Below are 16,222 nucleotides of genomic sequence, written 5' to 3' on the forward strand. Positions count from 1 at the left end.
CAAGATGGGTTTGATAAATCTTTTTATTACTAAATTTCTCACCAGCGGCTCACATCTCAAAGATCGCAATGCAGCAATCAAGGTTTTTGATAATGAATGTTACAACTATGTGCGTACACAACTATGTCCGTGTATTTATTTTACATTGTCTCTCGCTGTAACATGGGTAATGTTGACTCTTACCCCTCTGATTTCAAGAGGATTAGTGACAGGCCAATCATTTAAGGTAAATATTGCACAAAATGTTAAAAAAACAAACACATTTATGACTAATCATGGGCAATGCACTTTTTGCAATATATCAAACTAATATGTCATACCTCCCAACTGTCCAGATTTTTCAGCCCGCAGTCCCGGATTCTTTCAGAAAAGTCTTTCATTTTCCTTTGATCTCCTGCACTGAACCTGCACTGAACGCTAAAAAAGATACAATGTTTCTCAAACTTAATTTAAAAAGTAGTTTTTGGCAGAGAGCCCACAAAAGTTAACAAGCTATACCTGCACTTACATACAATTGTAAGCTTAACAGGTCACTTTGGGGAACTGAGACTTGCAGTTTAAAGGGCAATTTCACCTTTTTGACTTTAATCACATAAACACATAAAAAATTCCTCAAATCCCCCAGAAATGTGTTCAAACTTTAAATAACCTCCTAAACTTTGTGAAATGGGAGTGGTATTTAGGGGGTGTAGTCACAAAAACAGGCGTGGTCAAATCATTTTCACCGTGCTATACACAACATTTCTTTTTGATCCACTTTGCATTTTTCAAATGTTGGGAGGTATGATATGTTGTTATATGGAACATTATCAAAGGCACCACAGAGCATAACGGACTGAAAGCAAAAAAACATACCTTGAATCCAGTTATATTAACAACATACAAAAAGGACTTTTGTTAGGAATTAGAACATTTTCTTTTGAAAGACGATACCGGTCACAATGGATCGAATTGTATGTGAGATTCTCATTCATCCATGTCATGGTAATCATCAAGTTTTACCAATCATCCAACTGGCTTTTTCAATTCTGAAAGTTTTACTTTCAAATTGTTTTAACACATCATACTCATAAAACTGAAAGGGAGGATTTTGTGCATATGACATGTTTCCAATAATTTAAAATGTTTATAAACGTTTCTGCATTTTACACCATATTTTCATGGTCTCATTAGAGTGGCCATGATTTTAGGTTTCTACAATTTACATTCAATTAAGGCTTGACTGAAATGTATGTCCCTTGCTCCACTTATACTTTATTCCATCCTATAATGTTAGAGATGGAATGTTATATTTAGGTAAAGACATTGCAGTGAATTAGCTGAAATGACCAGTGTATTGAGAGTGAAGGTGCACACTAATATGCGCTATAAGGGACTGATATTGGCAGCTAGAATTGGCGTGTGTATAGCCACCTTAAGGCTCAGGACTTCCAAAATTTGCAAGTGAGACTCACAATCTAATAAAGCTAACCATCACGAACCACTGTGCTTGACAGATTCTACTCAGTCAGTGATATTTCCTCATTATTGGAGCTTTCTGGATAATCGCAAATTGTAATACAGGGTCAATGAACTAGTTCAAGGCTTCCAGGCACAGGCAATATTAAAAAATATAAACACCAGAGGCAACTGGATCTACATATCTGTATGGAGATTTCTGGTGATTCCAACAAAGAGAAAGATCAATATTAAACAGGATATCTGGTATCTGATATTTCATATTGGTATATGCCAGCAGTGTCCCTTTAAATAAGTCTCTACTGGAAATGTCCATAGATAAGGCATTCATTATAAAGAATTCGATACTTTCTCATCCTGCCATACCTTTTCTAAGAACCTAGGAGCTGGGATCAAGTGTCAAATGAAAGTCTACAATTTCACTGTTATGCTGTGGTAGGTACAACAGACTATTCATATTTTTAATTAAAAAAAAAAAAAAAAGAGACAATACATGACCAGGACAAGACCCTACTTGTGTTGAACAGGTGTATAGTGCCTATTTAAGAAAATGAACATAATCTGAGGCTGCACGGAAGAATGCAAAAGTAGCAAGGTATTTCAACTAAAAAGTTGTGCCTTTAGCGCACATGTCAAACACAAGGTCTGTGGGCCAAATCCGGTTCACCTGGCTGTTTTATGTGGCCCCCGGTGACTGTGCCTGAACGTGCAGCGCAACCAATTGCCTGACTGTGCCGCTCCAGAAGCACCAAGTAGCAGTTTTTAAGTTTTTCCCTGCAGGGTGCGTGATGCGTATTATGTCATTTTGCACCACGCACCCTGCAGGACAGAATATAAGAGTGGCCACTTGGAGCGGCGCATTCAGGTAATTGGTCAGCTGCATGGTCAGACACGAGCCACATAATGAACCTCTGCTCATTTATGGCCTAGGTTGGCCAGGCTCTCATCCAGTCCTGTCCAGTATGTTTTGTGCTTGTTATTTTCAAAGCTTGATTTATGCACGAGGATGGTGTGTGATATGGTGTTTCAGGGTGAGGAAGAATATATCTTAACTTAATGAGAGAGATCCCAGAAAAGTTAATAAAAAAATGTTGCCTGTGTTTTAGATTTCAGCCCCCTTATGTGCTTAAGTGAAGGTCTATATATGCATTCTTTAAATACATAAATATGATTATAGTACACCACCAATATAAATCAAAGAAATAAATACACTGCTGTTAAGAACAGACCAAAGAGGTACCTCCCTGAGGCTGCCTTACGTCTTGTGTTCACTGTCTGGATGAACAAAAGCATAAGTTATTATAAAAGGAAACCTTACTCCATTAGATGCACTTCCACCCTACATTTGATAATAAAAGCAACATTCAACCTGAAAGCATACAAAGATTCAGACAGTGTCCCAAATTAGACAACATTGAAATAGATCAAAGTCTTAAATTATAGCCTCCAAAAAAAACAAAAAAACAAAATGCCAAGTCAAGGAATCTGATGAAGCTGAAGCACAGCTTCTTGAAATGTTAGTCAGTTATAAAAGCAGAAACTGCGTAAGGGCTGATTTGTCACTGTACTGTGTTAAAGGAGAACAGAAAAAAAGCAGACATTCTAAACTCTTATTTTTCTTCTGTCTACACAACTGAGGAGCCAGCTAATGAAGGTTTCCTTTTTAATGGACCCAGTTCTAGTAATATAACTACTGATGCATGGGTCACTCAGGATTAAAAAGAGACTTGAACATGTAAACAAAGGGCCAGAGCCGGATGGGATTCATCCCAGGGTACTAAATAAGCTTAGCTCTGCGATTGCCAAAGCTCTTCACTTAATTTTTCAGGATTCATTAAGGTCTGGCATGGTGCAGAGGGACTGGCAATTTGCTAATGTTGTATCATTATTTAAAAAGGCATCCCATTCTTAGCCTGAAAACTATAGGCCTGTTAGTCTGACATCAATGGCAGGAAAGCTTTTGGAAGAGGTAAAAGGGGATAGGATACTTGAATACATTGCAAATCACAATTCTATGAGTTTGTGCTGGCATGGTTTTATACATAACAGATAGTGCCAGACTAATGTAATTGCCTTTTGTGAGGCGGTGAGTGGGAACCTCGACTCTGGGATGGCAGTGGATGTCATATACTTGGACTTTGCTAGAGCATTTAATACAGTACTGCACAAAACGTTAATGATAAAATTGAGAGATAATGGCCTGGAACATAATATTTGTACTTGGATATAGAATTGGCTGAAGGATAGTTTGCAGAGAGTGGAAGTAAACGGAACATTTTCTATTTGGAGCATTGTGGTTAGTGGAGTACCGCAGGGGTACTCCTGGTCCTTTACTTTTTAACTTATTTATTATTGACCTGGAGGTGGGTATTAAAAATACTGTTTCTATTTCTGCAGATGATATTAAATTGTGCAAAACTAAGTTCCATGCAGGATGCTGCCACTTTGCAGAGCGATTTGAAAAAACTGTAAAACTGGGCAGCAAAATGGAAAATGAGGTTCAATGTTGACAAGTGCAAAGTTAGGAAATTTGGTAGAAATAATATAAATGTGAGTTACACACTAAATGGTAGTGTGCTGGGGTGATCCTTAATTAGGATCAGGGGATTTTTGTAGATAAGGCCTCACCTTGAGTATGCAGTGCAGTTTTGGGCTCCAGTCCTTAAGAAGGATATTAATGAGCTGGAGAGAGTGCAGAGACGTGCAACTAAACTGGTAAAGGGAATGAAAGATTTAAAAGGTTAGACTGTCAAGGTTGGGGTTGTTTTCTCTGGAAAGAAAGTTCTTGCGAGGGGACATGATTACTCTGTACAAGTATTTTAGAGGGGATTATAGCCAGATAGGGGGTGTTCTTTTTTTCATCCATAAAATTGATCAATGCACCCTTTAGATTAGAGCAGTGCTGTCCAACATCTGTGGTACCGAGGGCCGGAATTTTTCCAACCTACGTGGTGGAGGGCCGATAATGGAAGCCAGTTTTGACCACTGCCCTTTTTGAAACCGCACCAGTGTTATCACATGACCATACCCATATTAATGGTTGTAGTACAGCAAAAACCTGCCATACTCTGCCTTCCCTACCCTGCCTGTGTGTGCCATACTCTGCTTGCCCTACCCTGCCTGTGTGTACCATACTCTGCCTGCCCTACCCTGCCTGTGTGTGTACCATACTCTGCCTGCCCTACCCTGCCTGTGTGTACCATACTCTGCCTGCCCTACCCTGCCTGTGTGTGCCATACCCTGCCTGCCCTACCCTGCCTGTGTGTGCCATACTCTGCTTGCCCTACCCTGCCTCTGTGTACCATACTCTGCCTGCCCTACCCTGCCTGTGTGTACCATACCCTGCCTGCCCTACCCTGCCTGTGTGTACCATACCCTGCCTGCCCTACCCTGCCTGTGTGTACCATACCCTGCCTGCCCTACCCTGCCTGTGTGTACCATACCCTGCCTGCCCTACCCTGCCTGTGTGTACCATACTCTGCCTGCCCTACCCGGTCTGTGTGTGCATGGCACACACAGGCAGCATACAGTGACACAATGCTGGCACTGCTCCTACAGTCTGCACAATAACTATATATATAAAAAAAAACTTTTTAATTGCAGTACCACCTCAGTGTATGTTCTTTTTGTAGTGTGCAGGGATTATTTATGGGTTTCTACTGCTCCTACAGTCTGTCTGAGGTGTGAACAGGGGAACAATGTGGGGGATTACAGCCTGAATCTGAGATGTGAACCATGCAGGGGGGGCAGATAATTACAGTACTGATACCATTTAAAGCTTACACAAGAGTAAGCCATCAAAGCAGCCAGACAGGTGGGGGGCTACACAGAAGGGCTGCCAGTTGGACAGCACTGGATTAGAGGAACAGAACTTTCATTTGAAGCAGCGTAGGTGTTTTTTTTACTGTGAGGGCAGTGAGGTTGTGGAAAGCCCTTTTGAGTGATGTTGTGATGGCAGATTCTGTTAATGTCTTTAAGAATGCCTTGGATGATTATGTGGGTGTGCTGGGGTTCGCTTAGAAGTGCTGAACTTGATGAACTTTGTTTTTTTTTTTTTCAACCTTACTTAACTATGTAATTATATGTACTGCACCAGCCTAGAGTTGGGCACCATCTTGGATTTTGGTAGAAGTGGCAGTGACACTGACATGCTCAGTGTGCTCAAGACAGATGTTGAGAAGCTAAGCTTGTTGCAAATCATCAGGCAGAAAATGAGGTTTGCTCTAGGAAGCCATATATTTTTTGTATGATGGGGAGCTGTTGGGGGCATATTTATACTCGCAGCTCTTTCCTGAAAAAAAGGGCTGTGGTTGCCTTAGGCTGGTAAAATATCTTAAAACATATTATGCAGCATTTATAACCTTCAGTGTTCAGTTCACCTTTAAATTAACTATAAATTGCCCTTCAAAGCAATTTTTCAGTTAGACTGAAAAAAAAAGGCTTAGACAGAACATCAAAGTTCGGGTAGGGAGAAAGGGTAGGGGTGGGGATGGAGGCACAAGTGGTTATGTATCCCCCAGGGCGCTCCCACGATCCACCGTCTCCCTCCCCCAACGTGCTGCAGGTAAGTTTCTTTTAGTAGCGCTTGGGGGAGGGGGATGGTGTTGGGGGCCTCTGTGGGGGAGGGGGCCCTGAGGCAGAACGCCCCGGTGGCCCTGCACCCCCAGTCTGACCCTGGAGTGGAGGAAAGGTAGATCTGGCAAACATGTAAGAAGCAATGTTTATAACATGAAAATGGCAACAATAAGGTATGGAGCAAAAAAGGGTATTTTTTGTGCTTTGATTCCCTGGGTGTAGTTTTAACATTCTGTATGCCAAGCGTGTATCTCTTATGTACTTTGGTAGTTCACAGACTCTCTCTCTACACAAAGTGAGGGAAGATGACAACCTCCTTGGCAACAAGCTACGGGGCCATCATGACAGTTTTGCAACATCGTTATAGCAGGACCAAATCTCAACAGGAAAACACATGACAATCACAAATTTGCCAAATCTGCTTATCTTTAAAATACACCCCCCTGCGCTCCAACCCATACTTCCTGCCGTGCAAAGCTTTACACCCGGGATCCATCCCTTCCATTGCTGCCTGAGGCTCTCCTGCCCAAAAACTTTAAGATGTACATTTACACACAACACATTTTACTCAAGTTAGCTTACTGCTAAAGGGTTAATTATGAAAATTGGTAAGCATTATTTTGTTTTCTTGTGCAGAAAACTCTTGGCATTCATTTTTAGGATGTTCAATTTTGGTACATAAAGTTATGTAAGAGATGAGATGCAGTAAAATGGGAACTTTGAGGTGATTTTTAAAAAGGCTCTCTTTACTTTTTTTTTTAAAGCTTTTACTACGCATGAACCAGGCAGCATGTATTTGAAGTAGCTGAAATATGAGTCACAAAATTAGTATGCATGAAGTATATTTTGGTGTCTGTACAGGTCAGTAACTTAGGGCATCAAACTATATAGCAGACCCCTGGCATTCACATTTAGGTTGTTTTATAATCTGATGTTTAAAGCGGGAACTTTGAGACAATTTTTTAGAAGTTCCATCAAAACTATAAATTATAGGAAAGCTTTGCGGTTTAGCAGTTCAGAGTAGGAAGACATTTATCCATTTTGGATTCAGTAGAATGTGTACTTTCAAATTATATTTCGCTTTCTGGATTAAACTTGCTGTTCTGAATCTTTATTCCACATCAAATGTTGATGTATTGACTTTGGAGTACGTGAAATTACAACCATGATCATTCATATGCAAAACTTTCATTCCTGGGCCCCTACATATACCACATATACTTAAGTACAACTATGCACATTGGGAATTAAACTGTTTCATGGTATTCACGTTTATATTGCAATTGTGTAGTTTGGAGCACAAAATAAATCATCAAAATGTGTTCCTTCAAAAAAAAATGAAAATGGCCATGAAATCCAAAGTAAGCAGATTTTTTAAGTGGTACTTCAAAAATTTGAAGAATTTTTTTTTTTACTTAACCAAGTCAAAAAAAACCCCTATATTTAGTATTTAGATCAGTTTTATTTTTACACACAACAAAAATTGTTTCTGAAACATGTCTCTTTATTGTGTAAAATATGATTTTTCCCTTTTTAGGTATTTAGAAGTTTGGATCTCGTTACAGAAGTCGAAATACACAAAACTTTCAGCAGATTTGTAAGCTTAGTTTGTCCTAAAATTAAGATGTACAGTTATCGCAGGTAAACTTAATGTCCCAAAAAAGTGAAATCATGCAGAATGCCACACGGATATGATGGGAACTGTGCAGAATGGTTGAACGTGATGGACGTATATCTTTTTTCAACCTAACTTACTATGTTACTACGGGTGAAAACATCTGGCAGGCACAGTAAAAGAAAATCTCTGTACTACTTCCCTATTAGAACTATGTAATGCATTCACATTTAGAAAGAAATCCATCAGTCTTCCTGCAGGGTCACTACAACAGTAGTTCTTAACATTGTTTTTTCAGAGAACCCAAATCATGTCACAGAACCAGCTTTGAGAATTGTTTTAGAACCACTAAACCAATTTGCAATGTTTTTATCACTGCTGGGAAAAATGTACACTATTTAGGGGCACCATGGAACCCCGAACATGGCTGTATGATATAATTTGACAACACCGACCTGCCTTGATATATTCATGAAAGAAAAAGTAAATAGTCTTAGGGCTTAAGTCCATGGGAGATTTTCATCAGATTTTATCTGCTCGTCTTGCAACAGGCTGTAATGTACAGTCCGATCAAATAAAGTCAGATAGTGTATTTTTTTCCTGCATCTATATTCAACGGTGTATTTAAATGAGGGGAAAAAAGCTGGTGACACACCATCAGATTTTAGCTTGTTGGCTGAAGATGCGGCATTCAGTGTGTTCCCTTCCAACAGGCACATTGTGTGTTGATGGAAACTGTTTCATATAGTTTACACATCAGATTTTTCTTTCAGCCCCATTATATTTTGAACAGTGCAACCACAGATGACTTGTAGTATTCGTTTTGTCCATCATGGAGTTTAGTCCTAAAGCTAACAGACATGGACAGTGTAAACCAGAAAAAACATAACCTAATAGGATGCACTGGAACAGAAGAAAAAAATTCAAGGTCACCTGACTATCGTCAGTGCAGCTGAGCTGCGCATAATTTGCGTCTCCCCCCGTGCATCATGCACCATTTAGCTAGCTCTGAGAAGGAAAGAGACAGAGGCCAATCACAGAGCAGCTATCGTGCAGCCAAGGGGAAATGGAGTACCAGTGTAGGGATTTCTGACTCAATGCTGCTGCGTTCACCTGTAGGGTAAAATCACATCTTAGCAACAGCAAGATATCCCTTCGCGTAGAAAAGATGGAGGAAAAATAGTCCCATTCAAAGTCAAGAAACTGGTACAATGAAGCGAGCAAAAGCTCTCATTTGATAGGAATGCAAAACAAGGAATAGTTTGGATTCACCAAGGATGACCAATCTGTGTATAGCCCTCTAAAGATCTTATATCTAGACGTCCCAGCATCCCCCATCCTTAGGGGCTGCTGGGAGTTGGAGTTTGACTGCTGACGCTCCACAGATACAGCAAACCTGCAATTACCTTTTTGACGGTGCGTGGGGCTTCGCTGACCGCTCCTTCTGGGCTCCCTGCTTCGTCGCCACCGTCCTTTGGCCGCTGCGTCGGGTCACTTCTTTTCATGGCGGAAGCCGGTGCTCCTTTTATCGGCTGGCTGAGAGCTGGGATCGGACTGTTGTCTGGCTCTGTGGGTGAAACGGCGGCTGGTACGGCCGGGACTGCTGGAACAGTTGGTAGAGAGAGGCCCTCGGGTGGCCGTTCGCTGTTCATATCTTTTAGCTCCATAGCTGCCATTTTGACGGTAGCGACCTGCACAGACATGGCTATTCACAGTTCGAACTCTCCTCTTGTCCTCACTGCTCCCTGCTTACCGCACACAAACACTAACACGCTGCCACCGGCAGCCACCAACACGCCCCTGTTAGCATTGACCGCCTACGCGCAGTGCATTACGGGATGCGTAGTTCCAGCCATCACCTCCTACGGCTAAGAAAGAATTTATTCGAACTACCATTCCCATAGTGCACACTGTATCTGTGCGAAAGAGATCGTGTAATGCAGCTGGTGATTTAGTTCCCAGCCGCTTAGCGTTGGATGCGTTGCATTGCAATGGTAGGCGGAATAACCTGCTGGAATAGCTATATTTATTTTTGCGCGATATCTAAGGCCAGATAATAGTTGAGGGCCAAATCCATGTGTCATGGGAACGAGAAAACTACTGTTACGTAGCTTAGCTCACTTGCAAAAAAAGGCATCCAGCCCTGTCTTGAATCTATCTAATGTATCTGCCAATACAACTTCACAGCTCTTGCTGTAAAAATAAATCTTAACCTATTTTAAACCTCTTCTAATCAAAGTGGATGCCCTGACAACTGTAGGAAGGACCTAATGTCCATTTGTCTAAGTCTAAGCTGTCCTTCAGCACCTCTTCTCCAGTCTTATATCATAGGCATAGATGCTGTTTTAGTCTGGGGTGGCTAATGGTGCCATATGTAGGTTTATTACTTGATAGGCTGACTTTAAAGGTGTCTCATTTAGTAAAAACTATTGACTTTTTCCAGTGAAGAAAGCAAATTTTCCCCATTAACTTTGAAGCCAGGCTTGCCACTTTTTATCTTTCTGCACTAAACAACATTGAAAACAAACAGCATTTTTACTGGTTTTTATATCATTTAAAACACATAACTCATTGCCACTGGCAGGGCCATCTTTCCTACACCTTAACCATCCGGCAGCGAGTGCAGGGCACTTTATGTATGATTTATCACTTAAAGGAAAACTATACCCCCAGAATGAATCCTTAACCAACTGATCTTGCCAAACTGTAATATATATATATATATATATATATATATATATATATATATATATATATATATCTCAATAAATGTTGCCCTTTTAATCCTTTTCCTTGATCCACCATTTAGTGATGGGCTGTGTGCTCCCTCAGAGATCACATGACGAGAAATAATGCAGCTCTAACTATAACAGGAAGTAGTGTGGAAGCAAAAGGCAGAACTCTGCCCATTAATTGGCTGATGGGGCATGGGTGCTGTCCAACTTCTGTGGTACCGAGGGCCGGAATTTTTCCTACCTACGTGGTAGAGGGCCGATAATGGAAGCCAGTTTTGACCACTCCCCTTTTTGAAACCGCACCCACTTGAAACCACACCCATGTTATCACATGACCATACCCATATTATGGTTGTAGTACAGCAAATACCTGCCATACTCTGCCTTCCCTACCCTGCCTGTGTGTGCCATACTCTGCCTTCCCTACCCTGCCTGTGTGTGCCATACTTTGCCTTCCCTACCCTGCCTGCGTGTGCCATACTCTGCCTGCCCTACCCTGCCTGCTTGTGCCATACTCTGCCAGCCCTACCCTGCCTGCGTGTGCCATACTCTGCCTTCCCTACCCTGCCTGCGTGTGCCATACTCTGCTTTCCCTACCCTGCCTGTGTGTGCCATACTCTGCCTTCCCTACCCTGCCTGTGTGTGCCATACTCTGCCTTCCCTACCCTGCCTGTGTGTGCCATACTCTGCCTTCCCTACCCTGCCTGTGTGTGCCATACTCTCTCTGCCCTGTATGGCACACACAGGCAGCATACAGTGACACAATGTTGCCACTGCTCCTACAGTCTGCACAATAACTATATATTAAAAAACAAAAAACTTTTTAATTGCAGTACCACCTCAGTATATGTTCTTTTTGTAGTGTGCAGGGTTTATTTGTGGGTTTCTACTGCTGTCTGAGGTGTGAACAGGTAAACAATGTGGGTGATTACAACCTGAGCCTGAGGTGTGAACACTGCAGGGGGTGAACAATGTAGGTATTAAAAAGTGTGAACAACACAGGGGATTAAATTTTTAAACAATACAGAGGGTTTACAGCCTGAATCTGAGGTGTGAGCCATGCAGGGGGCCAGTTAATCACTGTACTGATACCATTTAAAGCTTACACAAGAGTAAGCCATCAAAGCAGCCAGACAGGTGGAGGGCCACACAGAGGGGGGTCGCGGGCCGCCAGTTGGACAGCACTGCACTAGTTAATTATCTGCATGGAATTTGCACTCCCCTTGGTGCTCTGGCTGTTTTCCATATCCAATATATATTGCTGTGTTAATTGGTCCTTAAGCTGGCTATACAACAGCAGATTTTTATGCCAGTCTGTGAACAATCTCATCGGCTAACTGATTGTTTTAACAACCAATTCATCCATCAATGGTTAACGATATTTGAAGAGACTTTTGTCCTATCTTTGTCGTGTTGGCTGCAAGATTATATATATATTAACCAATGGCTATCTGTTCCCTTGTACTTTCACATTTTCAAAATAAAGTCATGTGCAGTGATTGTTCGTTTACCAATAATTATCTGATCATCCCATCCACTCACTGGTTTGGAGACAATTTTATCTAATCTTACTAAAATCAACATTTTCACAGGAAATCTGCCTGAGTCTTTTAGTTTAGCAATTGGTTGTGTGTTTGTGATGTCAGTTAGGAAAAGTTGGCCAAGTTGGGATTGTGTAAATATGGGTGGATTTTCATTAAGGCCTCCCCAAACCTGGCTGAAAAAAATACTTAGGGATGCACCGTATTCACTATTTTGGGATCTGGCTGAACCCCGAATCCTTTGTGAAAGATTCAGCCAAATACCGAACTGAATCTAAATCCTAATGTGCATATGCGATTAATCTCCCCATCTGCCACGGCCCTAAAGCTTCTCACATGGTGAAAAATGTTCAACTTCTGTGTTTATGTGACAAAAAGTCACATCATTTTTTAATTATTTGGCTTTGGTTCGGCCAGGCATGTGGATTTGCCCAAATTCTGCTGAAAAAAATTTCTTATAATAAGCTCTATGGCTTTCGTGTAAGTCAAAGCTTTCTGGATAACGTGTTTACGGAATCTCATACCTGCCCCATACAGTTAATGCATCCACAGGTGTGGATTCAGCAAGTAACTCAATGGGATCCACCTCTAGTATCACTTTCCTTTAGGCCTGAAAATATATGTAGGCACTGTCATTGTAGCTCTTCTCTTGGGTACAATGTGCATAGTTTATAACATGTAGAAAGACATGTGTTTGGCATGTTACGCTCTCATAAACATAGGCTTGTTATACAAAAAGCCAGCAAATTGCGTACATTAATCTGCTGCTGGGTTTGTGACACACATGGACATGGGACACTACGATCATTAGTTGTTCTGGTCTGGCTGCGCTTATTTTCTTTTGCAAATGTACTCCAGCTTACTTACTGGAAAAAAAGTTCCTTTATGAGCAGGATCTCATAATATTTAGAATTTAGGTGCTCCTGACATTGGTTGAGAGTTCTGCTTCAGTTATTAGTTTATCACAACATACTTTTACACTATAAAGTACTTGCACAAATATTTTGTAAAGGTTTATAACATGAAGCTAGCCAGCTGGTTGTGTTTAACATCACCAATTACTACTAGGAGCGTATGCCAAGTTTTGGAAAGTTTAAGGGCTCTGGCACACGGGGAGATTAGTCGCCCGCGACAAATCTCCCTGTTCGCGGGCGACTAATCTTCCCGAGTTGCCATCCCACCGGCGAAAATGTAAGTCGCCGGTGGGATGGCACACGCGGCGTGCCGATTTCAGCAAATTGCCGAAAATGCCTCGCGAGGCAACTTCTGCGATTTGCCGAAATCGTCTGCACAGCGTGTGCCATCCCACCGGCGACTTACATGTTCGCCGGTGGGATGGTAGTTCGGGGAGATTAGTCGCCCGTGACAAGGGAGATTTGTCGCGGGCGACTAATCTCCCCGTGTGCCAGAGCCTTAAGGGGTGGTTCACTTTTAAGTTTACTTTTAGTATGTTATTGAATAGCTAACTGTAAGCAACTTTAAGTGGTCTGTTATTTTTTTTTTTTATATCATTTTTAAATTATTTGCCTTCTTGAACTGTTGCAACCAGATAGCTGCTGAAATTTTGAAAATGATTAAAAAAACATGGTAAGAAACACAAATAAAAAATTAAAGACCAATTGCAAATTGTCTTAAAATATTGCTCTCTGCATCATTATACGAAAAAGTTAACTCAACCCCCTTTAACTTCAAATTGGTAAAAATCCTCTTTGCATGGGGATCATTCGCATCATTTAACCAAAAGAATTTCTCCTGTGAATATTCACCAATTTACTAAGGCAAGCTGAAGAACAAATTTTTACCAAGGGAAATGTCTGCACTGTACAATGCACAAAAACCGTATTTGAGGTTTTTTGTTTTTTTTTTATGTTACAGCCACATTAGCCTTTGTTCCTCTTGAAACAGGTTGTTTTTTTTCTAGGACTAGATCTGAGGCTAGAACCTGACATGTAGCATGTGTGCATATGTATCAAAGAGTGAAATTAGAGCTTGCCACAGTCCAAAAGAGTGACATTTTGCCACTCCCTATCAATTTCTATGGGACAAAAGGTGTATGTATCAAAGGCTGAACTCTGACATTCAACTATTGATAAAGCTGCACCCAAAAATCCCACAAAAAGTAGTAGAGAGTGGTGGAACTTCACTCTGGCAGACTGTGGTGAGCTCTAATTTCACTCTTTAATGAATATGCCCTTTAGTCTAAATCCAAAGCACAGGCCTGGGGCTGGGCAAGCATCAGAGAGTAAAACTGTTAAGCAGGCAGAAAGCCGCACAATACAGGAGAGATTACAGGAATGCAGCTGTATAACCAGATCAATTTAGAACTCTTGTTCAGTACCCAAAGATTTTGAAATTTCACAGGACCTATGGTGGACAACACAGTACTATGTCACACAACACAATTTTCATGTCATCTGCCCATGTTAAAACAAATAATGGAATTACTGAATAAATAAACATCCCTTGCTTTCAGGAGCACATCATAGAGAAAGTATAGTTTTAGCCTGCATCTTTTGTTCTGGATTTGAGCTGGATTTTTGCAGTGACTGTATGTCAGGGTGTCCTACTGTGCTGTTAGTTTGCTTTGTTTCCTCCTTTGCTGCCAACTTCCTGCACATTATATAGTTTTTAAGATACATTTTATATAGTATGTTAATTTCCACTTGAGCAGCTACAAGAGAAGGCTCTATGTAGAGAGCTACAATACCCCCTGATGTCTAATTTCCTAACTGCAAGTCCTGATTATGGCAGTTGTGTCTCCAGTCTCATAAAAAAGGAAAAACTCTTGCATCAAAATTGTAGTGTTGTGCTATACTGTAGTATTATTAATGACTTACACACACCAGCACCTTCACTGTGTTCATGTGTACATGCTGTGACAGGACACACAAATCATTGTTGCGTAGTTATGTATGTGGGAGAGTGTGGAGAACAGCACATGGGATCAGCAAGTGTAGCATTATATATGTTAGTCCTTATATGAAAAAGAACATGCTTGTTAATATGTTGGGGCCCAATGTTGGGCATCTTATAAACAAAAATATATTTTGCAGAGCTTACAATTACAGAGATGGTTTATAATTGTTAATGACAATAAAACATCTTAAGTAGATAGGCTGCATGAATTAAAATTCATGTCTGAGAGGATGTAAAATGACCTGGTGTGAGTACATTCAGTCTAGTATTCATGTGATACCTTTGTGTTAGTGCTGCTACACCATTTTAGGCAAGACTTTACATGCTTATTATTCAGTACCTGACTACTTCACCTTTACATTGACTTTTAATAAGCGGCAGACAGTGATATTTTAAGTTAAATTGGAACTGGTCTTAGTTATTTAGTTTTTTGCTCATCAGCTCTGCAGGTCAGAATTTAGCTATATACTGTTGTTTCTAGGATCCAATTTAGCCTTTACCTTTACAAATCTATATGGAGATCAGTGACCCAATCTGAAATCTTAAGATAATAGAGGAAGGCAAATGATTCCAAAGCTATGGACCAATTGAATAGTTGCTAAAAATTACTACACAATAAAAACTAACTTAACATAAGTTAGGATGCACTCACAGTTTGAGAAACATTGATCTAGTATCATTTTCTGTGTATCTTTTGTATCTATCCTGGGTGTTTCTCTCACTTTCCCAAGTTTCTACTCCCACTTCCCAACTGTATTTTTTCCTCCTCCTCCTAATACTTTTGTTATCACTTTGCACTTCACTTAAAAATGTTCACTTCTGTATCTATAAGGGCTCAATTACACAAGCTGAATAGAAGCCATATGCCACTTCCAGCTCAAATTAAAACAAAATTACTTTCTTAGGTTTTTTTAATTGACTAACTGCATTATGATTTTTTTATGATCTGAATGCAATTTTACATGTTAGCACTCAACAGCCACTGAATGCACCATGGAACTCAAATGCAAATTTATCAAAGGGTATACCAAATATGTCACGTCATACATTATGGACATGGGCAAGCCTGCCATCAGTAAGGTTTGTTGTGCTCCAAGAAATATTTTGTTTTGTTTAGCAAGTCACAAGAACCCCAAATGCTAAGTGGGTGTTAAATGGCAGCTGTAATCACTGGCACCCAAGGCTCCTGTGGCTTACATATCTAGAAGAAATTGCCCTGGACTTAAATGTATTTACCTAAGAATACTAGGTTTAGGTATTTCTATTATTTTGTGTTTTTTTGAATATTAAAATGTTATTTTCACCCAATGGCTTCCAATAGCAGGGAGGAGTCATCAACTCTCTAATTGTTCTGATTTTATAGATTAGCTCATACATTTCTT

At 40.6% G+C, this 16,222-nt stretch overlaps 1 protein-coding gene across 1 annotated transcript in view; it reads right to left on the minus strand.

The window, feature by feature from the left end:
- The window catches only part of ahcyl2 (adenosylhomocysteinase-like 2), a 93,231-nt gene extending 83,858 nt beyond the window's left edge, over nucleotides 1–9,373 (minus strand). Inside the window, 1 exon segment of the mRNA NM_001016409.2 lies at nucleotides 9,055–9,373. Within this exon segment, the coding sequence (NP_001016409.1) occupies nucleotides 9,055–9,351 (297 nt within the window). The 5' untranslated portion in view covers nucleotides 9,352–9,373.
- Nucleotides 9,374–16,222: the final 6,849 nt, after the last annotated feature.

This window comes from Xenopus tropicalis, chromosome 3 (assembly GCF_000004195.4).
Source record: "Xenopus tropicalis strain Nigerian chromosome 3, UCB_Xtro_10.0, whole genome shotgun sequence".
Taxonomy (NCBI): domain Eukaryota; kingdom Metazoa; phylum Chordata; class Amphibia; order Anura; family Pipidae; genus Xenopus; species Xenopus tropicalis.